A 27,496-nucleotide genomic window follows, 5' to 3' on the forward strand; every position below is an offset into this window, starting at 1 on the left:
TTCACAATATTCTTCTAGAGTGGAGATGAACAGATTGTAGTGCAATACATAAACGTGCAGAGGAAACTCAGCAGGTCATAGAGCATCTATAGGAGATAACAGGTAACCAATGTTTTGGGCCTAAGCACTCTGTCAAGGTATGAGCAAAAAGCAAGTAGGTGCCTGAATAAAAAGGTAGAGGGGAGAGGAGAAGAGAAAAGTGAGGGAGGAATGGGCAGAGTGAGGAGCACAAGGAAACAGGGAAGAGGTCAGATGCATATGGGTGGGAGGGTATAAGAAAAAAAAGCTGATGATAGGGGAAGGGGTAGCTGAATGGAGAGGGGAAGGAAGGGAAGGGGAAGGGGAGCTAAAATAAAGAAGACAGAGGGATAGGGAAAGATAAAACTTGGGAGGGATTTCGTAGAAATGAGGTGTCATGATAATGCCATCTGGTTGGAGAGAGTTTCTAATACGAGGGTGGCCTCGACTTGCCAGTGGACGAGGCCATAGGCAGACATGTTGGGTGTGGGAATGGTGTGCAGAATTAAAATGGTTAGCCACTGGGAGGTCCCTGTTATTGCAACAAATAGAGTGAAGGTGCTCAACAAAAAGATCTCCCAGTCTGTGACTCGTGTCTTATATGTAGAGGGGGCCACAACAGTAGCATCAGATGCAATAGGTGACCGCTGCAGATTCACAAGTGAAGTATTGCTGGTGAGAAATTATTTAACCATGTTTTTCAAATCAGAATACTTACATATGTCTTCTAAAAATCTGCAAAAATCCTTACTTTCTCTTAACTATTACAACTCAAATACATGCCACCCCTTTGGGATTCTGAAACTTGAGCTATTTCTGGCTGTACTGAGCTCAAGAGACACAACAGACACCACTTTGAGCAACAGATTTGTCTCCACGGTCTCTGTGAAGACAGCTTTGCATCATTATTTAACAAATACCTTGCAATCAGACTAATTCACAAACAGCAATTCAGGAAAAAGCACCAGAGGAACAAAAAAAATTACATTTTCTAATCAATAGGTGGAACATAAAGCCCAAGTTAGTTGCTGGGGTGTGACTTCCCTCCAGTTTGGCCTATTCATCCCAGCATTAACTATGATATTTAAAGCCACGCTTCTTCATTCAGAAAGATCTTAGTAGTGGAAGAATTAAATAAGGCACTGAATTACTGACATCTAGATTAAAGCTGCAAGCATTTCTCTCATATGCTGAATCATGAAGAGGTTCTTTAGCAGGTACTTTTTCCCCTCTCTGATCCCAGGATCATTTGCCTGCAGTTAGCAATTCATGACCAACCTTCTTTAGATAATTAATATAGAAACAGATAAGGTCTGAAAAAGGTCTAGTTCCCAAATACAAAAATAATCAACAATAAATTTGAAGAACTGGCATTTTCTAGAAAAATTCATAAATCATGAGGTCACTGCAATCAAAATAATGAATGTTTCTTATCGCTACGTGAAAGAAAATTTCAGAACTGATTCATAAAAATAGGAACTCTAATAAACCAAAAAAAAATCAATTAAAAAACAGCAACAAATCCTCCCTTGACAACAATTAACACTTCAAGAAACTTCTACAAAATGATAATCCAAAGGCAGGGCCAAACAACACAGACGTTTTAGAAACTAATCGCACAGAGAGTAGTTAGAAAAAAAAGATTTAAAAAAAAAACAAACCATAAATCATTATAATTCACCAAGATGAGGTCTCACATCCAATCAGACCTGAGAAAGAGAAAATCCTTCTTACCTTATTGCACCAGCAGATAAGTGACCGTAGGAGCCACTGGTGGAGGAACTGCTGCGTGAGTTATTGAGGATGGTGACCAAGGAGTTAGGGGAAGTTCTTATCATAGTCTGAAGGTCAAAGTTGGGATCAGACAACGGGGATATAGACAGGGTACGCTTTCGGCTTGGCCTGGCTGACAGCCTTGGACTGGGGAATCTGGAGCCTGTTGCATTAAAGAAAAGAATTAGAGCAGAGTACCATGTAGTATTTCATGTTCAAAATGTCCATTTATTCATCATGCCCAACTAATGTGCAGAAGGATGCTCAAAAAAATTACTTTTTCTGATAAGCAGCTTACTTCTCACCTGTGATCTACTGGCTACAATTGAGGAAAATTAGAAAGAAGGATTTATCTTCCACCGCCTTACCTCAGGGGAGCTCTGTTTATTAATGTGCAAGCAAAATGATAAATTGCTAAACAAAAAGAAAAGGCTTCTATGTATTGCCCCTCTCATTTCCAGTGATTTATGAATCTGACGGCTGCTTAGACATTCACATCATTAATTCACCACAACCAGTGAGACAGTGGTTCAGTCCTGCACAAGGAATAAGGAAACCTTCAGAACAAAAGTTGACTGAATAAAAAAGAGAAGTTGAAAAATTTTGAGTATTAAGTTGTGCAGATTGTGGATACCATTAACTGCTTAAAATTCAACATTTCCAAAAGCAGCTGAAATTACTTTTATACTTGATGGAATCGTCAGTGACCAGGGAAATAATTTGACTATGGGATATAATCATTTGTAAGTGAAGCCTGTCTGCAATGGGCCTAGAGTGTACTGTATCTGTCTGTGTTACAAGTGAAGGGCAGGTACAGGTCGGGATAAAATATAACTCCGTTTTTTTTTGTAGACTTAAAGTGATTATAATAATATTGCCTAATTTATATCTCTATCTCCTCCATCACTAAAGGAGTCAAAACATTTAAGATAACAAAGATAGACTGGTGGCAGAGATAAACTAATGAATGAAGAAAATGTCTCATCTTGGGCCTTAAGAATGTAGATGGGTTAGAGCAAGGTGGGGCACAAAGTAGCCTCATGCGGATGGTGCCTAATTCCTTTCAGGAAATATGACAACATTCAGTCTTGTGTAAATGCCAAAAGAACAGGGCAAAAAACAGAGGTGTTACTTGACTAAATGTAGATCCCATGAGGCAAAACAATAATACTATCCTGTTGATAACGCAAATGATGGGCTGTACCTGAATTGAGAACACATATTTTAGTTGAGCTCATATCTTTTATTCCACTTGCATTCATTTCACTCAAATATCAAGGAATGATGGTGCACTGATACGAAACAGATCTTCAAAAGAGTGCCCCAAAATATCATATTTTCAAGCATAAATTTGAATTGGAAAGATTCAAAGTATTTTCTGGCTAACATTAGCAGACATTTATTATGAATGAGAGTAAAATTCAAACCATTTTCTTTGTACCCTAATTAAGTAGGCTCTGAGTATCCTTTTCCTTCATAAATTGGATGGAAAATGCAGACATTATGAATTTAACATGAGACAAAAGCATATTACTAGTGGAAATATAATTGAACTTTGAACTAGAATATTACATTTCCTCATTGTTAAGGCAAACAGAGCAGATTTTGCAGCACATGTTAAATATTGTTAAAAGTTGCATTTTTATCAAGTCATGAAAAGATTTTCACACAACATGAAGCATTAAAGTGACTTGATATTTACAATTTTATCTCCTGCTCTTTGCACAATCACAATTAATCCAAAGTTTTATGAACTACCTTGATTTCCTAAATATCATCAGAGCCAAATGAGGCATTTCTAAACTACAGCTCTAAAACACCTCAGTTTGAATCTAGGTAAGAACCTCCATAATCAAAGGAACTCTGGCAAAGTCATTAACTCATTCCATTGCTTTGGATTTAGCCCACTGACAGAAAAAAAAATAATTTTAAATTAAACTTTATTACAATGATGATCAGTTATATGATCTCAGAAATGACATCTAATGCTTGACTCAGTTTTGAATGTGTGTATTATTTCTCAGTGAAATGTAGAAACTGCTATCACATGGAATGATTGAAGGAAGTGACACAAATGTCTTTGGGAAGGAAGTCTCCAAAGATATGTTTGGGGACTGTGATGGAGTAAGAGGACATTCCTGTGACAAAGATGTGCAAAGCAAAATGGTTTGTTCTGTTCTAGAAAATTCTGGTATTGTGGCACTTGCAGGAGCTGAAGGAAATCACTACTGCCACTCCGAAGGTCGTTAACGATTGTTTTGATTCAAATTCAGCACGCCCCTTTAAGGGCAGCATGAGCTCAGTCACCTACTGTATTGTGACATCATAATCGCTGCCCAGGGTGGGCGCTGGAAGGGATGCTGGAGTCAGAGAGAAACCTCTGATGACACTATTTCCCCATGGCTGCCCTGCCACGTGGCGATACAAGCGGGGCTGGTTTGCCATGAGGATGTGCGTCGCCACACAACCCCCCCCCCCCAGAACTGGCTACATGTCCTGTCGGCCCTGGGTGCGGCCATTGCACCGGCTGTGATAAGTCGAAATGAGCAGCTTTTAAGCGGTCCACAGTAAATGGTCATTCTCTGCCCCTTACATCAAAATAAAAGCCCCACCTGACCACCGGAGAACCTTGTACGACCCTTCATATGGGCACTGCAGCGGGGCTCTCTGTGGTCCTCTCTGGACGAACACAAATTGCGCCACATCCAGATCTTTCGGTCAATGGATGGACGGGTGCCATGGTGCGATGGGGGCGGTGGGGTTAGGTTGCCCAGTCGTTTACAGAGGTCCGTGAGCCGCTCACCTTCGTTGTGCGTCATCTCGGCCTCTGGGCAAAATAATTTGCCTGGCAGGGAGAGTGGTGCGCCATAAGCCATTTCAGCTGACGAGGCTTGCAGGTCCTTCTTGGGCGCCGTCCTAGTCCCAAGAAGAACCCAGGGCAACTCGTCCTTCCAGTTGGGGCCGGAAAGTCTTGCACCAGAGCGGACTTTAGGTGTCGGTGTGGTGCAGTGTTACACCGGAAACCTTGCCAGCTGCGACCATAGTGCGGCTGTAAATTGGGCACCTCCGTCGCTCGTGATGTGTGCCGGCATGCCATAATGAGTGATCCACTGGCTGACCAGGGCTCTAGCACAGGTCTCCGCTGACACCTCACGGACCGGGATGGCGTCCGGCCACCTGTTTGCTCTGTCCATTATGGTAAACAGATACCGCGACTCCCTGGACACTGGCAAGGGGCCCAAGACATCGACATGGATATGCTGGAACCTCTGTGTGGCCGTTGAAATGTTAAACAGCGGCCTGCATGTGCCTATGGACTTTAGATGTCTGGCACCTGATGCAGTTGTGGGTTAGCGCTGCCACCTCCTTCTTGAGGCCATGCCAGACAAATCACTGTGCCACCATATGAACGGTAGTCTTTACTGAGGGGTGGATAGAGCTGACGACTGTAGCCCTCCACTACCAGACACAGTGAGCCAGTGGAGGTGTTGCAGAGCAGTGGCTGGGTGGAGTCAGGAAGCTCGATATCCTCAAGCTGGAGAACTGAAATGGCAGTCTGGAGAACTGGAGTTTTGGCGTCCTGCTGCTGGGCCTGCGCTAGTTGAGCATAGTCGAGGCCGGAGCTAGCATGCTGATGGCTGGGTGGGAGAGCGCATCCGCAACTAGATTGTCCTTGCCCACCCAGTGCTTGATGTCTGTAGTGAATTCAGACATGTGGCGCTGTTGCCTGGCTGACCATGGGTCCTTGGCCATAGCCAGTGCTTGGGTAAGGGGCTTGTGATCGGTAAAAACGGTGAAAGTTCTGCTGAACAATAAGTATCAGAAGTTGCGGATGGCCAGGTACAGCGCCAGGAGCTTCCGGTAGAAAGCACTGTATTTAAGCTCTGGCGGCCGCAACTGCTTACTGAGAAAGGCCAGTGGGCGCCACTGCCCACCCAGCCACTGTTCCAGTACTCCCCCGATCGCCGTGGCGGAAACGTCAACCGAGAGCGCCGTGTGTGTTTCCAGGCGTGGGTGTACCAACAAAGTTGCCTCTGTGAAGGCCTGTTTCGTTGCATCGAAGGCCTTGTCCGCCTCCTCCAACCAGGTCAGGGTCTTCTCTTTCGACGCGATCAGCACAAAAAGAGGGCGTATGATGCGGGTGGCATTGGGGATGAATCTATGGTAAAAATTTACCATTCCCACAAATTTCTGCAGGCCCTTGAGGGAAGAGGGTTTGGGAAAACACTAGATGGCTGCCACTTTCTCCAGTGCCGGAGCTGCCCCAGAAGCTGAGATGGTGTGCCCCAGGAACTGCAATGTCTGTTTCCCAAAATGGCATTTGGCCTTCTTGACCGTGAGGCCGAATTCTGCCAGCCAGGCAAACAGGGTGCGGAAATGGGCCTTGTGCTCTTCGCAGCTGCAGCTGGCTACCAGAATGTCATCTGGGTAGATAAAGAAAAAGTTCAAATCCCTACCCATTATGTCCATGAGGCGCTGGAACGTCTGGGCTGCGTTTTTCAACCCGAACGTGATCCAGAGGAATTCGAACAAGTCAAAAGGGGTGATAATGGTGGTCTTTCCAATGTCATCGGGCTGGACCGGGATCTGGTGGTATCCGTGCACCAGATCAACTTTTGAAAAGAATCTCATGCCGTGGAGGTTGGCCGCGAAGTCCTGGATATGGGGGACTGGGTCCCTATCTGGTCGTGGTGTCATTTAGCCATCTGTAGTCTCCACAGGGCCTCCAACCCCCTGATGACTTCGGGACCATGAGCAGTGTCACTGCCCAAGAGCTGTCCGACCGCCGAATTAAGCCTTACTCCTGGAGCCTGGAGAATTCCCCCTTTCCCTGTATTAGTTTCTCCGGTGGCAGCCGTCTATCTCTGGCATGCAGCGGGGGGCCTTTTATGGAGATGTGATGGAAAACTCCATGGCAGGGGGAGGCGACATTGAAGCGTGGCTCCAGGATGGCAGGGAACTCACTGAGGATCTCGGCGAACATGTCTGTGGCGGTGGCTACCGTGCCGATTTTGGGTATGTCGTCATCTGTCATGCCAAGGCGCAACAAGCGTAAGGTACAGGCATTGAGCAGCCTCCTGCCCCTCACGTCCACCAGCAAATCGTGAGCCCTTAGGAAGTCAGCCACGAACAGCGCGGTGCCCACCAAGGGCAGGACGAATCTCCAAATGAACTTTTCATCCCCGATCTGTATCTGTGCCCTATGGGTGCCATAGGTCTTGATTGTGGAACCATTGGCAGCCTGCAGGGTTGGACCGGGGGTCCAGGTTCGAGTTTACAGCGCTGTAGGGGGGGAGGATGCTCAGCTCACCCCCTGTATCCACTAGGAACCGGCAGCCTGTGGACTTGTCACCGATGTAAAGGAGGCTGTTCACGTGGCCAACCATCACAGCCATCAACGGCAGTTGGCCTGGCCATTCCTCTGGAAGTTGCAGGGCTGGCTGGAAGCCACAGGACTGATGGCACTTGCGGACTTTCACTCCCCAGCTCTGGTGATAAAAGCACCATGTTGACTGTGTTTCCTCCGGCTTGTGCTTGGGGGTATCCTGTGGACAGCGGGGCCCCGGCTTGGAGACTTGGCTGAGGGCTGCTTCATTCTCCTGTTTTGTGTGCCACTGGGCATCTGCCTGGGCGGCGGCCTTACAGGGGTCGGAAAAGTCCTCTTCGGACAGATGGAGCCGGATATCTTCTGGCATCTGTTCAAGGAATATCTGGCGGAAGAGGAAACACGGTTCATGATGCTCCACCAAGGCCAGCGTTTCATCCATGAGGGCTGAAGAGGCTGCGATCCCCAACCCATCCAGGTGTAAGAGCCTGGAAGCACGTTGCTGGGGAGTGAGGCCAAACTTCCCCAGGAGTAGATTTTTGACGGCGGTATACTTGCCCACCGCTGGTGGATGGTGAATGATGTCATCCACCCTCGCCATCGTGTCCTTGTCCAGTGCACCCATGACGTGGTAAAATTTTGTGGCATCAGCTGAGATGTTGCGGAGGTGGAATTGTGCCTCTGCCTGCCCGAACCACATCCATGGGCAATGGGGCCAGAAGGGTGGAAGTTTGAGGGCTACGGCATTCACCTGGGTTCAGATAGACATCTGGGCCTGTTGGGGTCACCACTGTGGCGATTGCAGGAGCTGAAGGAAATCAATGCTGCCACACCGAGGGTCGTTAACGACTGTTTTTATTCAAATTCAGCGTGCCCCTTTAAGGGCAGTATGAGCTCAGTCAACTGGTGCATTGTGAGGTCATAATCGCTGCTCAGGGCACGCGCTGGAAGGGATACTGGAGTCAGAGAGAAACCTCTGACGATGCCATTTCCCCATGGCTGCCCTGTCACGTGGTGATACAAGTGGGGCCAGTTTGCCATGAGGATGTGTGCCGCCACAGTATCAACCGAGTATTGTTTGTGATTTTGCCAATTCCAAACCAGGTATGATGGAAAACAGGATGGAGCCTTGTCTGGACAAGGGGAACACACATTTGTGAAAAGGTAATTCATGTTACCAATGATAGAGGCAAAGCAATGAGCCAGAAAAATATTTTGTTTGTGCAAAACAAAGGGGACTTAGTGATGGCGCCATGTCAATTCCCATGACAAAATTTGAGACTGGCTTTTCAGTGCTGCACCGATCCAAGTACCGTCCTGAATGGAATTTTATACTCGGGTCTTCCAATCTGTCCTCAGATGGATATAAAAGAGAAAATAGAAAAATAAATTGATGGAAGACCTTTCCTCACTTCAGGATATCCAAGAGCATTTTGTAGCCAAGTCAAAATAGAAATAAAAATAGAATATTCAGCATCTGGAAGCTAATGTGCCATCCAGTGTGATCATATCTATTTTTTCCCAATATATTTTAATATGGTTGACAAAACTTTTTAAAATCAGATTTAAAATGAATAACCTAGTGAGGATCATCCAGAAAAGAAATCCAAGTTTCTACTACTCTGCATGTAACATTGCTATGCAACATCTCCAAAAAACCTCGTTCTGCTTTTAATAATGCACCACTTAGTCCCAGACTACTCAAGCAATAGCAAAAGTTTCTATTATTGGCCAGGCTAGTTTATCTTAATAACTTTGAAGCTTCAATGATATAATTCATAATTTTCCAAATCAATCAAAATATAGAAAATAGGAACAGGACTTTAGTTGCCTGCTCCTGTTTCTCTCCATACCCGTTGATCAGTTTTGTTTGTTCCTTCACAGTATTGATGTAAACAAGGGTGAAGAACATTGGGGGCACATTAGTTACACCACACCAGCCTGAAAAGGACCCATTTATTCCAACTCTATTTTTTGTGTGTCTGCCAGCTTAAAATTCATGTTAACATACTCCCTCCAATACCTAGAGCTCTCAATTTATGCATTAGCTTCTCATGTGGCAACTTATCAAGTGGCTTTTGAAAGTTTAAACATTTACAGATTCCCTGCTACCAACTCTCCCTGTCATATATATCTTCAAAGAATTTGAGCACATTTGTCAAACATGATTTACCTTTCATAAAACTATGTTGACTGGGTATGATATTATTCATGTTTTCTCTCTGATTATTGACTAGCATTATCCAACAGTAGATGTTAAACTAACTGGGCAATATTTACCCATCTTTAGAACAAGGCAGACACATTGGCTGATTTTTACAATTTCCTCCCTATTATTTGAAATGCCCATCTGCTAAATGCCCATCCAAATGCACTGAAATATTTGCAGACTGAGGCAAAAGAAAATTGATTTAGCACATCAGCTCTCTGATTGTACGTGTTCATTTGGGCCAGTCTCATTTTCCACATATTCCTACATTTTACATTTCACACAACCTGTTTTTCTATAAACTAATCTATAACTGTCCTTCCTTTTGGCTTGTTATTAAGTTTTTTTTAAATTAAACAGTATTTTACACTAAGTTCCGAAGCAATCAGGTGGTGGTGAAGAAGGCAAGTGCAATGCTGGTATTCATTTGAAGAGGTATAGAATATAAGAGCAGGGATGTGATGTTGAGACTTCAAAAGAGGTTCACTAGGATGATTCCAGGAATGAGAAGTTATTATATGAGGAGTGTTTGACAGCTCTTGGTCTGCATTTTTTGGAATTTAGGACAATTGGCAGGGGGGGGGGGGGGGGGGGAGTGTTGAGGGAATCTCACTGAAACATTTAGAATATTGAAAAGCATGGACAGAGTAGATGAAGAAAGATTATTTCCCACTGTGGGAGAGTCTAGGACAAGAAGGGACAATTTCAGGACTGAAGAGTGTCCGTCTAGAGCAGAAATGCGTAAGAATTTATTCAGCCAGTGGATGGTAAAAATATGAAATTTGTTCCCCAGGTAATTGGGTGTATTTAAGACAGAGATTGACAGATTCTTGATTAACCAGGACATCAAAGGTTATGGGGAGAGGGCCAGGCAGTGGGGCTGAGTGGGAAAATGGATCAGCTCATGATTAAATGGCAGAGCAGACTCGATGGGCTGAATAGTCTATTTCTGCTCCTATGTTTTAATTATAAATTCAGGTATGAATCATAGAAATACTACATGAAATGAAGACATAGAACATAGAACAATACAGCATAATACAGGCCATTTGGGCCTCAATGTGGTGCTGATCCAAATACACCTCCCTTAAAAAATGTACTTAACCCTCCCTACACCATAACCCTCTATTTTTCTTTCATTCATGTGTCTGAGTCTCTTAAATGCCCCCAATGTTTCAGCCTCTCCCATCATCCCCAGCAAGGCATCCCAGGCACCCATAACTCTCTCTGTTAAAAAACTTACCCCTGATGTCTCCCCTAACTTAATTTTATACATATATCCTCTGGTGTTTGCTGATCCTGCCCTAGGAAACAGGTGCTGGCAGTCCTCTTGCAGACCTCTATCAACTCTCCTCTCATCCTTCTACAGTCCACAGAGATACATCTCACCTCTGCTAATCTTGCCTCATAAGACTTGTTTCCCAGTCCAGGCAACATCCTGGTCAATCACCTCTGCACCCTCTCCATAGCTTCCATATCGTTCCAATAATGAAGTGACCAGAATTGAACACAATACTCTAAGTGTAGTCTTACCAAAGATTTGTAGAGTTGTAACATGATCTCTCTACTCCTGAATTCAATTCCCTATTAAAGAATCCTAGCTTCCCATAGACCTTCTTAACTATCCAATCAACCTGTGTGGCTGTGATGGAGCCATTGCATAACTGCTAGTGCTGTCTAATACGAATGTATTGTTGGGGCTGGCCCGCCCCTGTACCTGTAACTCCTCCCCTGAGAATCCCCATAAAGGTGGTTACACCCAAACCCCTCCCTCAGTACTTGCCTTGGAACCGGGCCAGCAATATGTGAGATGTGTCTGCAATTTATGGTGATTAAAGCCTATTAATCATGACTTCTGGTCTGGCGTGAGTTATTGATAGTGTATCAGTTTAATCACCATACATTTGTGCCATGGACCAGGCAATATGGGCAGTTAAATTGAACACTGACCCAAAAGTTCCAGAGGCCTGTATAAAGTTCGATCAGTGGCTGCAATGCCTCAACATTTTCATGAGACGAAACAACGTACAGAATGAAGAAGATAAATGGGACCTGCTCTTTACACAGGTCAGTAACCACATTTTTCAAATGATCAGAGACTACAGTACTTACACTGCCACTATGGAGCTCCTGCAGAAACAGTACCAAATCCCGAAGAACGTAATCTATGCTAGGTGTCTTCAGGGCCATCGCAGACAAGTGCCTGGTGGGGCAGTGGATGAGTACATGTGGGTCCTGTGGGAGCTGGGACGATCCTGTGGCTGCCAAGAAGTTTCAGTTGCCGTCCACTAAGAGAAACTGATCCAAGACATATGTGTAGCTGGCTTCAGATCCAATCACATTCGACAAAGACTCCTAGAAAAGGGCGATCGGAGCCTGCAGGAGGTCGTGGACCTGGCCAAATTGCTTGAAAGAGCCCAGCAAAATGCAGAGGTCTTCTCCTCTGTCAATGCGGCTGCTGCATGGGGAGCATGGGTGCCACCATCTTGGGACACGGGATTTCAAGTTGCTGCCGTCGAGCACCCGAAGTGATACTTCTGCAGGCATGTGAAGCATTTACATAGGAGCTGCCTGGTTGTGGGAAGAAGGGGTATGTAGGTCCAAACCCTCCTCCAGCAGCGCCGTGTGCGGTCAACAGCCGTTGCTATCTTGGACCATATCACTTCCTGTGTCTCTTACTGTTGGGGAGAATGGCTAGGTGGAACCATGGGGATGACAACCCGGGACGGCACCACTTACGGCAAGCGTAGCATGGGAGTTGCTATCTTGGAGGGTGCCACCAAGCCAGTACAGTAGCAGCAAATTAGACAGCAACCCGATGTTAGCCTTGATCATCCTGGGCCAGAGCAGCCCACATCAGCTAGCCAGGTCTATGATGGACTTTGAGGTAAATGGTCGCGTTATAAATTGTCTGATACCGGGAGTATGGAGAGCTTCATACACCCGGTCACAGTACGGCACTACTCCCTCGTGGTGACCCCAGCTAAGTGTAAAGTCTCTTTGGCATCCAGATCCCACTTAACTAAGATCCACGGCAGCTGCACCGTGACATTGACACTTATAGATACTTTAAACTCCTCATTATGCCACAGCTCTGTGCACCGGTCATATTGGAACTGGAATTTTAGTGCCAATCAAGAGTGTCTTAATGGAATATGATGGGCCTCACCTTTCCCTCATGATCTGCAATGACCAAATTTTAAATCACCTGCTCTCCCCTCTAAACACGACCCATCAGCATTCCGAAAACCACCCATTGCACACAACCTGTGGTTTGTCCACCCTGCGGGTCCCACCATCTCCCCTGTTCACGAACCTCACCCCCAACTGCAAGCCTGTCACCACCAAAAGCAGGCAATACAGCCCTGTGGATAGAGTCTTCATTAGAGCAGAAATTAAATGAACATAACCATCTGCGCCCATGGCCTGCAGGATTCCGACATCAACCTGCAAACATTTCTCTAGACGGCCAAAAATCTCAACCAGAACCAGAAGTGTGCATTTTCCACTCTTCACGTCTGGCTATATTCAGTTATGTGGTGGAGAATGGAGTAATTTGGCCCGACCCAGACAGTATGCACTCCCTGCTAGAACTTCCACTGCCCCACGGCCTCAAGGTCCTGAAAAAGTGCTTGGGGTTCTTCTCCTATAATCCCCAATGGTTCCATAATTACACAGATAAGGTCTGCCCACTGGTGAAAATGACCACCATTCATTCCCCCCCTCATCGGCGAAGCCCAAGCGACCTTCACATGCATCAAAGATGACATCACCAAGGTGACGATGCACGCTGTGGATGAATCCATCCCTTTCTAGATGGAGAGTGATGCATCAGTCTTTGCCTAGCATGCCACCCTTAACCAGGCAGGCAGGCCCATGGCATTTTTTTCCATGCCCTCCAGGGCCCCAAACTCCGGCACTTAGCCATTAAGAAGGAAACCCAGGCCATATTGGAAACAGTGCACCACTAGAGGCACTAACATGCTGGAAAACTGTTCATCCTGCTGACTGACCAACATACAGTTGCTTTTATGTTTAATAACAAACAGCAGGTAAAAGAACGACAAGGTCCTGAGGTGGAGAATTGAGCTATCCACCTGCAACTACGATAAGCCCCCCGATGCATTATCCCAGGGGACATGCGCCAATGCACAGACAGACCACCTCCAAGCCCTTCATAACAACTTCTGCCACCCCAGGATCAGCAGATTCTACCACTTCGTTAGAGCTCAAAACCTTCCTTACTCAGTCAAGGATACAAGAAATTGACCTGGAACTGCTCGGTTTGCATGAAATGCAAACCCATAATTCTACTGACTAGAGGAAGCCCACCTAATTAAGGCCACCCACCCCTTTGAACTTCTGAGTATAGACTTCAAGGGCCCCTTCCTCTCCACCAACCAGAATGTGTACTTTCTCAACATTGTTGGCGAGTACTCACATTTCCTGTTCACCATCCCTTGCCCGGACATAACCACAGCTATGGTCATTAAGGCACTGGGCAACCTGTTCACTTTGTTCGGATATCCCTGCTATATTCATAGCGACCGGTAGTTCTCCTTTATGAGTGATGAGTTGCGCCAGTACCTTCTGGCAAAGGGTATAGCCACAAGAAGCCAGCTACAACTCCCGAGGGAACATCCAGGTAGAGAGGGAAAATGCCACTGTATTGAGGGCAGTCCTTCTAGGCTTCAGGATGAAAGACCTGCCTATTTCCCCAGTGACAAGAGGTCCTCTCAGAAGCGCTCCATGGTACCAAGTCCCTCTTCTATACCGCTACAAACACTACCTGCACGAAAGGCTGTTTTTCGTCCCTAGGAAGTTGGCATCGAGAACCATGCTGTCATTCTGGCTGACAACCCCAAGGCCCATCCTGCTTTGGAGACACACCAGGAGCTATAAGACAGATCCCCTGGTTGAGAAGGTCCATCTCCTCCACTGTTTTCATCTGGTCCCTGGCGCATGCTGGAATCCCAATGATCGACGAACCGACTACCAGCGAAACAATCAGGTACCCGCCCCACTAATGGTACCCGAGGCCCGAACTACCTGCACTTCCCCACCTGCCACTGACCCTATAAACTCTTTCCAGCCACCGGACATCCAGCCCGTCACACAAGACACCACACACAGGAGCCAACAGCTGACTCACAGCCAGCACTATGAAGGTCGCAATGACAGACAAGACCACTGGACAGACTGGTCCATTTCACCCCACCGGACTCTGTTTTTAAACAGAAGGGGTGAATCTAGTAGAACCACTGTGTAACGGCTAGTGCTGTCTAATACCGCTGTACCTATAACTCCTCCACTGAGGATCCCCATAAAAGTGGGTACACCCAAACCCCTTCCTCAGTACCTACCTTGGATCTGGGCCAGAATATGTGAGACATGTCTGCAGTTTATGGTTATTAAAGCCTATAAATCATGATCTATTCTGATGCGAGTCATTGATAGCATATCACTGGCAACCTTGAGGGATGTGTGGATTTGCACCCCAAGCTCCCTCTGTTCATTCACATTCTTAAGAAAACGACCATTAACCCTGTACTCAGCCTTCTAGTTAGTCCTTCCAAAATGCATCACACTTATCCGGATTAAAATCCATCTGCCACTTTTCTGCCCAACTCTGCATCTTGTCTATATCTTCTTATTACCTTCAGCCTCATCCACAACTCCTCCCACCTTCAAGTCATCCATAAACTCACAAAGAACAGGAGTCCCATAACACATCCCTGTGGCACTCCACTAGTCAGCAACCTCCAGGAAGAATACTTCCCTTTCACAACTACTCTCTCCTTTCTTCCTACAAGTTAATTATTTATTCATACATCTAATTTTACACTGATCCTGTAATTCATGACTTTCTTGATGAGTCTTTTGTGGGAGACCTTATCAAATGCCTTGCTAAAATCCTTGTTGACCACATCTACTGCCCTACCCTCATCAATTTATTTTGTTACCTCCTCAAAAAACTCAATTAGACTTGTGGGGGACGACCTTCCCTTCACAAATCCACGCTGACTATCCTTGAGTGGACTGTACTTCTCCAAATGCTTATAAATCCTATCCTTAAGAATCCTCTCTGTTAGCTTACACACCACTGACATTAGACTCACCGGTCAATAATTCTTAGGATTCTCCTTATTACCTTTTATTTTAAACAAGGGGACTACATTTGCCATTCTCCAATCTTCCAGCACCTCCTCTGCAGGCAAAGAGGATTCAAAGATCGTAGCTACTGCCCCAGATACCTCTTCTTTCACTTCCCACAGCCTGGGGTATTTAGTGTCTGGCTCCGAGGACTTATCAATCTTGATATTTTTAAGAAGATTCAACAAGACATTGCATGGCAGCACCTCTGACTTCTCAGCATTGAGTTTACATTCTGAACAACTTCTCAATGGTCACTCTGCTTAAGAAGGGTTCCATTAAGTTTCAAGGTCCCCTTTTTGTCATGTACACAAATACACAAAATTTGTTTACTTTATTTGCATGTAAAGGCACACAAAGAAGCACCACTAGTCCAGCACCTTGACCAAGAAGAGAAACAAAAGCAAAAGAGAAATATCAACTGCTGTAGATCCTGCATGTCCTCAGATGCCACCACCTCCTGCCCCACCCCCCCACCCCACCCCCGTAACCTCCATGGCCACATGGCCTCTCTTTTGATCCAGTGTTGAACTCCAGGCATCCATGTCACACGCTCAGCCACTGGTTCCAAACTTTCCATACAATTAAGAAACTCATCAGTGTCCATGGTGCTTCATGAGCCCGGCTTGCCATTGATACCCTCATAAATCCTGTTCCTGATACTTGGATGCCATAAACAGCCTCCTGCAGGCTGCAAAGCCTTCAGCCATTGAATCCCATGCTGTGGTCTCTAACCCTGTAGGGTCTTCTTCTATGTTTCTTCTCAGTAATCAGGAATAGGGATCACTATTAGGATATTCTCAGATATCATCACTGCTGGAGAATGAAACCCACTGATACAAATTTTGCTCCAATAAACATCAATATAATAATGACCAATAATGTTTTTAAATATTGGTTGAGGCTAAACACAAAGGAAAACTCCTGTAGTCCTCTGCTGAATAGTGCATTATTTTCAGATCGAGAGCAGATGGGCCTTCTGGTAGTAGCAGTGCCTTTGATAATGCAATGCTCATTTAACACCGTATCAGAGCACCAGCCTAAACATTTGTTGACAACTCTCTGCAGTGGAACATAAAGTCTCAAATTTTTGACTCAAGACGCTTGCATGCTAACTGAGACAAAGGTGGAAGAGATTTCTCTTACAATTATTCTTACACTAAAACCTAAAAGTTAATTATGTAACTGCAACATCAATTACATCCTAAAATGGAAGCTATTTTTGAATTTCCCCATTTAGATTTGGGATGGATGTGGAGCTTGGGGAAACTGCAATAACCTTTCCTCTGATAGGAAATGGGTGAGGCAAACACATGGGACATTAAAAAGAGACATTTTCCTTACATCAACTTGGATTGATCTCATATATCCATCAATCAATCTCTCCTTCTGTTCATAAAATGAACCTTGATGTTCACAACAATGTCATAATTGACCTTGAAGATGTCTGACAGGGACAGTGCTTTCTTGATTTGTGATAATTGATGTAAAGATTTTATATCTGACTCAATATCACACGATTCACATTGAGCAGGCACTTCCAATTATGGTGTCTGAATGCAGCAAGAAACTAAAGGACTCTGAAGTGTAAACTGGACTTCGTTCCTAATTCAGTAAAAAAAACACCTATTGGCTTTCATTTCCAAGTTAGGTGATGATTATTACCTTCATTCAGAAATGCAGCAATACTACAGAAACCAATCCAATATAGCATGTATAATAAAAGTAGTAATGTATAGAGATAAAATTTAAAAAAATTCTTCCAGCTACCAATAAAAATCTAGATAAATCTTTTCTAAAACCCATAGCGTGTACAGTAGTCATTTTAGTGTTTTAAATGATATTGCTCTTAACAACAGCAACAAAAGAGCTGTGATGAGTGATAGGGGAATGCAGATTGAAATTTGACAAGAACTGGTGTTTAGACACTAAAATGTTTTGTATAAAGAGGGTAAATTCATCTTCTTTAGATTATAAGTATTGACTAAACAGACTGTTCAACTGAAAAAAGATTACATATCTTTTCATCTTTACACCACAAAATAACCTGTTTCCACTATATCAGTATGCATAGTTGCATTGACATTTTAAATACTTTGGTGTTGCACAATGAAAGAATGGTAATCAAACTAATGTTATCCTCTCTTAATCAAAAAATTGATTTCACAATGCCCCTCTCTGCATGGAAAAATAGAACAGACTTTTCATTGGATAGAAACTTCTAGTTTCATACTTGGCTGATATTTCAACATCATCCTTTTGAAAACGACTTCCCTTTTAGGAAAAATCCCTATGAAGTCACAGGCATGTGACTGGGATTACTAATCCTGAAATTAATGCTTATAGAGTGATACCACAGGGAAGCAAACCCTTTGAATCAACGAACAAGCATATGAAAATAGTAATGGTGGAGGAACTCAGAAGATCTCACAGTGTTCAGAGGAGGTAAAGAAGAGGTAAACCAATGTTTCGAGCCCGTCCTTCTTCATGGTATAGATCTTTACCTCCTATGTAAGCTGCGTGACCTGCTATGTTCCTCCAGCATTTCTGTGTTTTCACTACAGCATCTGCAGGCTTTCGTGTTTCACTCCAATGAGTATTTACTTGTTTGCTCACATTCCATTTTATTTTCCTCACATTTATATCCACTCCCCCTTTCCCCAGATTTCACCACTAACCTGCAGACATAAAGCAATTATTAGCCTATTAACCCACCAATTTGAACATCTTCAGGAGATGGTGGAAATCAGCACACAGAGGAAATGTATGCATTCGCAGGGAGACACAGCTCCGATCACAATTGAACCCATACTACTGCAGCCATGAGTCAACAGCTCCAGTAGTGGCAGCATTATCTCACCCTCTGATGACTTTGGGAGTGGATTCATCAATAGAGTATAGTGACAATAAGTTTTAAAATTATTTTGATATGATTAGTAAATATGGTCCTGCCGTCAATAAATTTATGTTTTAAATGATCTTTAATATGCTTTTTTCAAAAACACATGAGTTTTCAAGAGTGCAATAAGACATCATTGAGATTCACAAATTGTTTAATAAGGTTGAAAGCGTAACTCCTCTCTGTTTCCCTAGTTCAGCTTGGACCCAATTCTCAGGCAAAGTGACTGCAACTGCAGTTCTGAAGATGGCCAATAGGAGTTGCATTGGTACACTTCCACAGTTCACCTCTGATAAAGTTCTCACCTGACAACCAGATTGAGATTTGAGAAAAAAACATCTACTTGGAGATGTACCTTCATAATGATAAAAACCTAACACTTCATTCATTTGCTGTATACTGCAAAATTATACAACTATCCCATCTACTGTTTCAGTTAGAAATACAAGCTATGGAATGTTCACAGTAGCTTTCTTTTAATTCCATTTCCTTTCATGTTTCTCCCCAATGCTATCTCAATGGAAAATGGAAGACATTTCTGAGATGTACTTTTATACAGAACCTCTTATGAAATATGGCACAGGTCAGAATGTTTCTGCAATTCTCCAGTCCTTTTGAGGAGAATAGGAATATAAAGAGGCCACTTTTAATTGCGCTGTTGGGAATGGATCTTCAGCTTCTGTCACAATACAGAAAGGAGGCTTTGATCTGCTACTCCATGGCATATGGCAATAATACATCCTCACCAGATCAAAAGTGGAAACTCCTTTCAGTCATAAACTTCATCTACCCATTTCAAAACTCAAAAACCAACAAGAGACGAGAACAAAGAAATATCATGTTCACTAATTTCTTTGACAGAGTCCATTTATCTTTTACTGTGGCATCAAGATTAACATTTTGCCAGATTTCAGTTTAAAATCCTTTATTTGATACTTCTATTTGATGATTTCTCAACCATGTTTTATTTGTTACCTACCCTCCATTGCATGGAGATATTCCATGTGCAGAGCACCAGCTGTGGCAGCTGGAGGAATGATGTCACTGTATGGGCTGCGGTGACCAGTCAACAGAGCCATCTGGTGGTAATATTCTGCCGGGTTGACTCCAGCATGTGGTACTGAAAAAAACAAACAGATTGGAGATGATTATCCAGGGCATTCACATTATGGATTCAAATTTTATTTTTAGACAATTATTTCAAATTATTTATTGATCAGAGTACCTATTAAGTTTTCATTGCCCTGAGTGATTCTTTCTGTAGCTTTAGAACTTTCTACACGATGATAAATAAGAACGTTTTCCCTCTTTGCTAATTGTAAACACTCTCTCTATAAGGATTTGTTATTTCATTGCAAAGAACAGACAGACAAAATCCATCCCTAAAATATGTAAAGAAGTGAGTCAGTTACATTCCAATGGCATGCTAACATTCACAAAACTCCACATCCTTTCCAATTGAAGACAATTCCCAGTGCCTGTGATTTCAAATGAATAATCTATCTAGACATGTGCTTTAAAATCAAAGGTTTAAAATTCCAAACCATAAATAAGACTTTTCAAGACATTTCTTCACAAAGTTAATTTATTCTTATATGTTGATATTCCACCCGCCCCGCCACCCCCCCCCCCCCCCCCCAACCTCCCACAGCTGTGTATTCATAGTCTCCTTGCTTGGGACTAATAGATGTAACTCTGTAAATTGTGCTTTGTTACATTATATGCTGTATGAATGTTCAGACTGACCTGTCAAGATGCTCACAGAAGAATTCTTCTCATTATGCGAGATATAATGTGACAAATAAACTTATATTGCCATGCATTTCAGTTCCAATGAAGATGTCATGATTTGGGGTGGGGGGGGGGGTGCTATTTTAATTGCTAATCCTAACTGAATGTAAAAATCCTGAAGTTCATAGAGCATGTGAACCTGCAAGCTGTATCATAACTTATGCAATGTTTAATTAGAACCAGATGCCATTAGCAAATACTTTCATCTTCTGTTCTATCTCTGGTTCTTCATGTTTTTTAGTGTTCCAGTTCTGGTCTACTGCATTCAGAGCAACCACCGCAATGCAGCTTCCTCGGTGTTAATAAAGTTAAAGCAAGAGTTATACTATAACTATGCTACCATAATTTTCATCCTTATATTTTAATTTTCTTTCCACCTGCCCAGGAAAATTAGATGCAGAAATCAAACTATATCCAGTTTCTAGAGTGATAATAAACACAATGACTTTTATATGTGCCCTAACATGAACATTGACAATAAACAATAAGACCAAATAGAGTAATTTAACAATGGAGTGAAATTTATGGTGATCCATAATAGGCCAGATTGAGAATAGTAGGGTGATGGGGTTGAAAGAGATGACAGAGTTATCAAGGGAGGGATTGAAGCAGGGAATGAAAACTGAGAACAATGGGGACAGAGTTCATGTCACGTGGAAAATGAGTGTGTGACCAGGAAACTCGTATTAAAACCTTGAGAGCAGTAAACTCTAGAAAGTGGACTGATGGGAATTTAGTCCAGAAAATTCTGGGATTACTGAGCCTTGAGAATGGATGAAGGCATTCTCAGGAGGTGAGCTGTGACAGATGTGAAGATGGAAGAGATGGGAGCTAACAGTGTTAGTAATGGAAAGAATGTGTGGGTTAAAGTTCAATGCAAGGTCCCAAATTTGGAAACAGCCTGATTTTGTCTGAGACAGTGACTGGGGAGAGACTGAATAGACGACAAGAAAATGAAACACATTAAATACCTGGCAGAGATCAAAGATACTGGCTTCAGTTCATCCAAGACTACAAGTTGGATAACTGGCTAAATAAAGAATAAATAAGTTGAGGTAAGTGGTGAAGTGGTAGACCGACTATTGTTAATTTTAGGTGGCACTCTGATGCAGTTCATGTAGCTGTTGTCTGAAAGGCCAGGATTCAATCCTGACCTCTGGTATTGTCTGTGTGTAATTTGAGCATTTTCCCAGTGTCCTTGTGTATTTTACCTTGGTGTTGTAGTTCTCTCCCACACACCAAAGATATGAACGTTGGTGGATTAATTGGTGATGGTAAACTCTCCCGAGTGGTAAAATCTAGCAAGGGCTGATGGGGGAGGGATAAAATGGGGTCATTAAGAGTGGGTATTTGATGCGTTAAGAGCTCTTTCCATCCTGCTGGATTCGGCAACAATTGCAATGTGATTTTGTGTGATGTTGCCAAATCTGTAAGGAAGAGTAAAAGATTAAGGATTCATCTTTAATAAATCTGAGAGGGTAAGAGATGCAACTGGCTACAAATGGATAGGCAGAGTTCATCCACAATTTAATAAAGTTCTACTAAACTAGACTTGGAATGATAAGACTTTGAAGGCGAACTTGCCAAAGACTGCAGTTATGGAGAGATATTGCACTGCAATCACAGAGGATGCAATGTGGTGTCAACTTAGAGCATATCAATACTACATTAACAGCAGAAATAGAATTGGAGAGATTCAAAATTTCAGGAAAAATGGGATAGATACATAAAGCAAAAGCATGTTCAATAACTTTGAAGAGAAACATTCCGGTTGGATAGCACTTGGCAAGGATGAGGGATTTTTGAGGGAGAAGAAAGATTATTGCAGTTTAAAAAGTTAAGTCAGGCTTGCATATAATTTGAAAATGTATTATCTTTTTATTATTATGGATTGTTGACACAGTTTGAGTTTGAGGTGGTGAGCAAAAATCATGCACAAAGTCAAACAGCATGGATGCAGAATGGATGTCAAGGTCTGAGAAGGCAGATGTTCTGAACAGGCAGAGCCTTGAATGGCAGGGGTGGGACAAAACAAAAACAATACATGGTCAGTAAACAGAGGATAAAGCCTCAAAAGAGATGAAAGCAAACAAATATTTATCTCATCACAAACAAATGTTCTGCCTTTCTTAATAACTGTTTTTTTTGTTGCATGGGCTGTTTTAAACTATGATTACAATCAGAAACATCCTTCCAAAGATAACTGAAAACATGGTTGTCGAAGCAGTTAGTGCAACGCCTTTACAGCACCAGCAATCAGGACAAGGGTTCGAATCCTGCACTATCTGTAAGGAGTTTGTCTTTGTCCCTGTGCCTGTGTGGGTTTTATCTGGGGGCTCCGATTTCCTTCCACCATTCAAAAATGTACCAAGGGTATAGATTAATGGGGTGTAAATTGGGTAGCATGGACTCGTGGGCCAAATGGCTTGTTACCATGCTGTTTGTGGTCTATGATCAATGATCTGGATGATAATGTGGTAAATTGGATCAGCAGGTTTGCTGATGACACTAAGATTGGAGGTGTTGTGGACAGAGAGAAAGGTTTTTAAAGCTTGCAGAGGGATCTCGACCAGCTGGAAAAATGGGCCAGTGAATGACAGATGGTGTGAAGTATTGCATTTTGGAAGGACAAACCAAGGTAGGACATACATGGTAAATGCTAGAGCACTGGGGAATGCGGAGGAACAAAGGGATCTGAGAATACAGATACACAATTCCCTGCAAGTGACAGGTACATAAGGTTATAAAGAAACCTTTTGACATCTTGGCCTTCGTAAATCAAAGTATTTAGTATAGGAGTTGGGATTTTATGGTGAAGCCAAATTTGGAGTATTGTGTGCAGGTCTGAATGCCAAACTACAGGAAGGATATCAGTAAGATTGAAAGAGTGCAGAGAAGATTTACTAGGATGTTGCCAGGGCTTCAGGAGTTGAATTACAGGGAAAGATTAAACAGGTTAGGACTTTATTCCTTGGAAGGTAGAAGAATGAGGGATGATTTGATAGAGATTACAAAATTATGAAGGGTATAAACAGAGTAAATGTGAATAGGCTTTTTCCACTTAGATCAGGAGAGATAAATATGAGCGGACATGGCTTTAGGGTGAAAGGGGAAAGGCTTAGATGGAGGATTGGGGGAACTTTTCACACAAGGAATGCTGGGAGTGTGGAATGAGCTGCCATCTGATGTGGTTAATAGGACAATCTTAAGTTTTAAGAATTAATTGGATAGATACATGGATGGGAGAGGTCTGGAGGGTTATGGACTGGGTGCAAGTAAATGGGACTAGTGCAATGGTTTTCAAACTGCCTCCCCAAAATCACATTCCTCAAGTAATCCCTATGCCATTGGTACTTTGTGATTATTAAGGGATTGTTTAAGGTGGTCTGTGAGTCGGAAGGGAAGGTTGAGAACCACTGTTCTAGATCCAATTGTTACTGAAATATTTTGCTTGAGAGAAATTGTCATTGACTTATTTCCTTTGGAGTTAAGAAATCGTGCACATTACAAGTCAATTAGGTATGATTAAAACAGTGGATTCCACCCACATACCACCTTAAGCAATGCTTTAATAATCACAGAGCACTTATGGCATAGGAATTACTTAAAGTGGAATGTGAGTTTGGGGGACAGTATGAAAACCATTGGGCTAGCGGAATAATCTTTCCGCATGACTAGAAGAGCTGAATGGCCTGTTTTCTGTGCTGTAGTGTTTTATGGTTCTATGTATGTCTAAAAAAATTCTGCAGATGAACTAACATCACTGAGTCATTGTTATGCATGGAGCAAATGTAGTTTAACCTACTCTGTTCCTATTTGAATTCTATCTCCATAGTACGTTAAAGTAATTTTCTTTTGGTTTGTATCAGATTGTACTGCTAGATCCAAGAGCAGGAATTATGCAAGAATCATGCATTTAAAAGAAAAGTTTTTTTTTCAATTTACTTTAATTTGTCCAAACAATATTCCCATACAGACGGATAACCCAAACATCGGCCTTTATTAATGAACCATGCCACTGGTCACTGGAAGGAACCATCTGGGCATGATGAGATTTGAACCCTGGAGTGCCCCTTCCCCTGAGATTTCAACATGGAACAAATCGTAATCAAACATTTTGTATGAACATGATAAATTCTTACCTTGTCCCTTATCATATCCAATTAACACCTTTTCTTGGTCTGGATTCCTCCCCCAGCCAGCATTGTCTGAATTTTGAGACTTTCTGAGATTTCCTGCTTCTGTCTGATTCTGCTTATTCCCTGAAGAAGGGCTCAAGCTTTTTATGGATGCTGAAAAGATCCACTGAGTTCCTTCAGCATTTCGGTGTGTTTTTACTACAATCAAAGCATCTGCAGACTTTCTTGTCAATTATGTTACATAATATGTTACTTAACAATTATGTTACATAATCTATGCTGAAGGACCCTGTACATTCTTAACACAAATTTCTTTGAAATGATTTGTACCACTTTTATTTTCTTTCTATCTTCTTTGGCTTGTACCACTTTTATAATGAGGTGATATCTTACAAATGAAGTGGCAAACCTTCAGTCTGTATGCCCTTGAAACTTCGACAACACAAAACTAGTTAGGTTCATGTTTCTTTTTGGTTGGTTTGTCCTCTTTGAATTCTGAAAGTTTGCAAAAGCTGTTTTTATCATGATGTCTCATGAGTGAAGAATTCTAAATATAACACAAAGTGATGTTACTTCTGTTTTTTCGAGAAATCTAGAAAATCTAGAAAATAATAGGAATGAGTTCTTAAGTGTCCCGTGTTAAATGTTCAAACATCAATGACCAATTATGTTTTTTCTACTGCTGTGATTCAGACATCATCTCCAAGAACTCAAGCAAGTCCTTCAGCAATGTTAGTAAGAACCGCTGGGCTCCAGGAGTAAAAAGTCTAGACTCCAAGCAGCACTGAGGAAAATAATCTGCTCAGCAACAATTAAAGATTATAAGTCTTCATTCAAAGTGTATTTCACTCAAGAGAAAAAACAATCTATTGAAAGCAATTAATATACATTAAATGCATTAAAATAATCATTTTATCACATAAAGGCCACCATAAATTTACAAATACTTTTAAATATTGCATAAACAACATGATGCTTTCCTTAAAAACTTAAACTGTAAAATATTCCCAATGATTTACTGTTATTACACTGATATGCACATTTTACATAACTGTTTCTAACATATTTTTGGAAGCAAAACATTACATGATGCTCACCATCAGTAGGGCTAAGTCCCCTGGCTGCAGAGATCATCGATAGTGAGGGACTGCTGTGTAGAGATCGAATGTAGTCCACATAGGGGTTAATGTATGGATGTGGTGGGTTAAACACAGGCTCTGAAGTGCCAACTGAAGTTCTGTGTGGGGAGATTCTGATGAGCGAAATGTCGGAAAATGCTGGGCTACCTGAGAGGGAGGGAGGCCTGAAAATAAAAACAAAATCAGAGGAGTGTTGAAGATTAATCTAATTTTAAGATTTTTAGATTAATTTCTCTTCACCATGTTCCACAAACTGTACATATCATAAACTGTACTAAATACTACATTAGATCAAGATTTCTCTGGTCACAAATACCTAAATATTAAAAGATATGATTGAATAAAATGGACTTTATGCATAGTTTTTCAAAAAATCTCAATAAGATTTCAACATGTGTTATGCTGGGATAACATCAAGCAAGCATCTGACACAGTTTTGTCATCAGATTCTCACAGTGAAACACTCGCTTAAAGCTGAGTGATTACACTAAGCATACTGAGATATCAGTGAGGCTCTCCTGTCCTCTCTTAGGGACAGTTTCTGGCTCTAGCAACCTGCTTCTCTAAAAAAAGAGTAATTAGAGGGCATCATAAACTAGCTGCAGTGCTGACCCCACCTAATACCTTTTGTCCCATGTTTTTCCAATTAATTTACTGCAAAAGGAAAAGCACTGGGAGCAGCTGTCAGAGCAGTGGGGGGAGCACATTCCTTTGATGCAATGAGAATGTAGCAGCAGATTTTTTGCAGACCGTGATCATCAGTGTTTGCTGTTGGCACCAATCACCATGACAGACTGTAATCTGATGTGAGAAACCAATTCCACTTAGTTATCAGTTAAAAGGGGCTTGAAATATCTGAATTTGACAAAGATCAAAGTTAATCTCCAGGGGAACTAAAACTCACTAAAACAAATTCGGAGGGTCAGAATGCAGGCATTACCGAGCCACTTTTATTCTTCGCTTGTCCGTGACATTATGTGCTGCAATATTTCAATTAATTTAATGTTTTCCCTTGCTCTTGACACGTTGGTTATCAGTTATGACAATGTGCAATCCTGGCAAAATGGCTGATGGTAATGCAAAAAAAAAGATTAAATTGACATCACAAGATGCTTTATAATTTATTTAAGGATCAAAGAAGTAAATACTAAATACGGATGTTGTTTTAAACCATTTTGCCAATATGCAGAACATGAAATGAAATCTTGATATAATCTGATTCTGACACTGACTTACATGACTTGAAGAGCAATAATAAGAGCCGTTTTGGAGTTAAATGGTTCATTTCTGACATTCCTGGCTTCTTGTACTGCATCAGAGCAGCTTTCAGGCTAAATGCAGTTGAAATTGATTACTACATTGGCTAAGGGAAGCCTGAACTCAAATTGGTTCAATTGCAGCTGGTCTTCCCCACAAGTTTTACTTAAAATATTGAGTGATTCTCTCATTTTCTCACTCAAGTAAGTCAAATATTTAAAAAGCAACAAGACAAATAAATATGCTGTGGTATTTATGATAGCCACAAAGCCAAATGAGCCACAACAGATCATGCAGAGGTACAGTGATTCATAACATTATTTTTTTTAAACTTTTTGAGTCTGCCACTGTCACAACCATAAGCAAAGGTGTGAAGTAAGTATGAAATATGCAAAAAGCCAAATTTCGTGCAGGACTACATCTGGTGCTCACAATATAGCGTCCACCGCGCTTGGGAAACCCTATGCAGATCAGCCATGGACAGCATCCAAAGAAAGAAATGGATGTGCAACGTTTCTGGTCCCTCCAGCTTCTCTTTGTTCACACTAAATTCAACAATTTCAGACAAAGCTTTTCCAGTATTGAGCTTCATATTTCAAGCAGTCATTTCTTCTCTCCTCTTCTATTATTTCCTATTTACACCTTGCTTCCCATTCTCATTTAGCTGGTCCCACCTTGCATCATTCAATCTCTCCTGAGCCTCATGGTGCTGCAGCTCTTACGTTTTATCTATCCCAACTGTTCCATTGTTAAATAGCGTCAACATGAAACATTAATTCTGCCTCTCATTCC

General features: G+C 42.3%; 1 protein-coding gene and 1 long non-coding RNA gene across 9 annotated transcripts in view; one reads left to right on the forward strand and one right to left on the reverse strand.

Annotated features, from left to right (window-relative positions):
- Positions 1-27,496, reverse strand: part of LOC138755194 (transcriptional activator GLI3-like) — a 469,347-nt gene that overhangs the window by 84,254 nt on the left and 357,597 nt on the right. For 6 of the 8 annotated variants that reach the window (XM_069920695.1, XM_069920694.1, XM_069920696.1 and 3 more), the window contains 3 exons: positions 25,406-25,611; positions 19,358-19,498; positions 1,753-1,954 (listed from right to left, as the gene is read on the reverse strand). In XM_069920695.1, coding sequence (XP_069776796.1) covers positions 1,753-1,954; positions 19,358-19,498; positions 25,406-25,611 — 549 coding nt within the window. Of the gene's footprint in view, positions 1-1,752; positions 1,955-4,594; positions 7,956-19,357; positions 19,499-25,405; positions 25,612-27,496 lie in introns of those variants that run through there. The other 2 variants (XM_069920700.1, XM_069920702.1) reach the window with 2 other exon arrangements.
- On the forward strand, positions 8,084-25,149 carry LOC138755195 (uncharacterized). Its single transcript, XR_011352100.1, has 3 exons — positions 8,084-8,281; positions 22,353-22,456; positions 25,002-25,149. It is a non-coding gene; the product is annotated as an uncharacterized lncRNA (long non-coding RNA).

Source organism: Narcine bancroftii, chromosome 2 (genome assembly GCF_036971445.1).
Source record: "Narcine bancroftii isolate sNarBan1 chromosome 2, sNarBan1.hap1, whole genome shotgun sequence".
In the NCBI taxonomy this organism is placed as follows: domain Eukaryota; kingdom Metazoa; phylum Chordata; class Chondrichthyes; order Torpediniformes; family Narcinidae; genus Narcine; species Narcine bancroftii.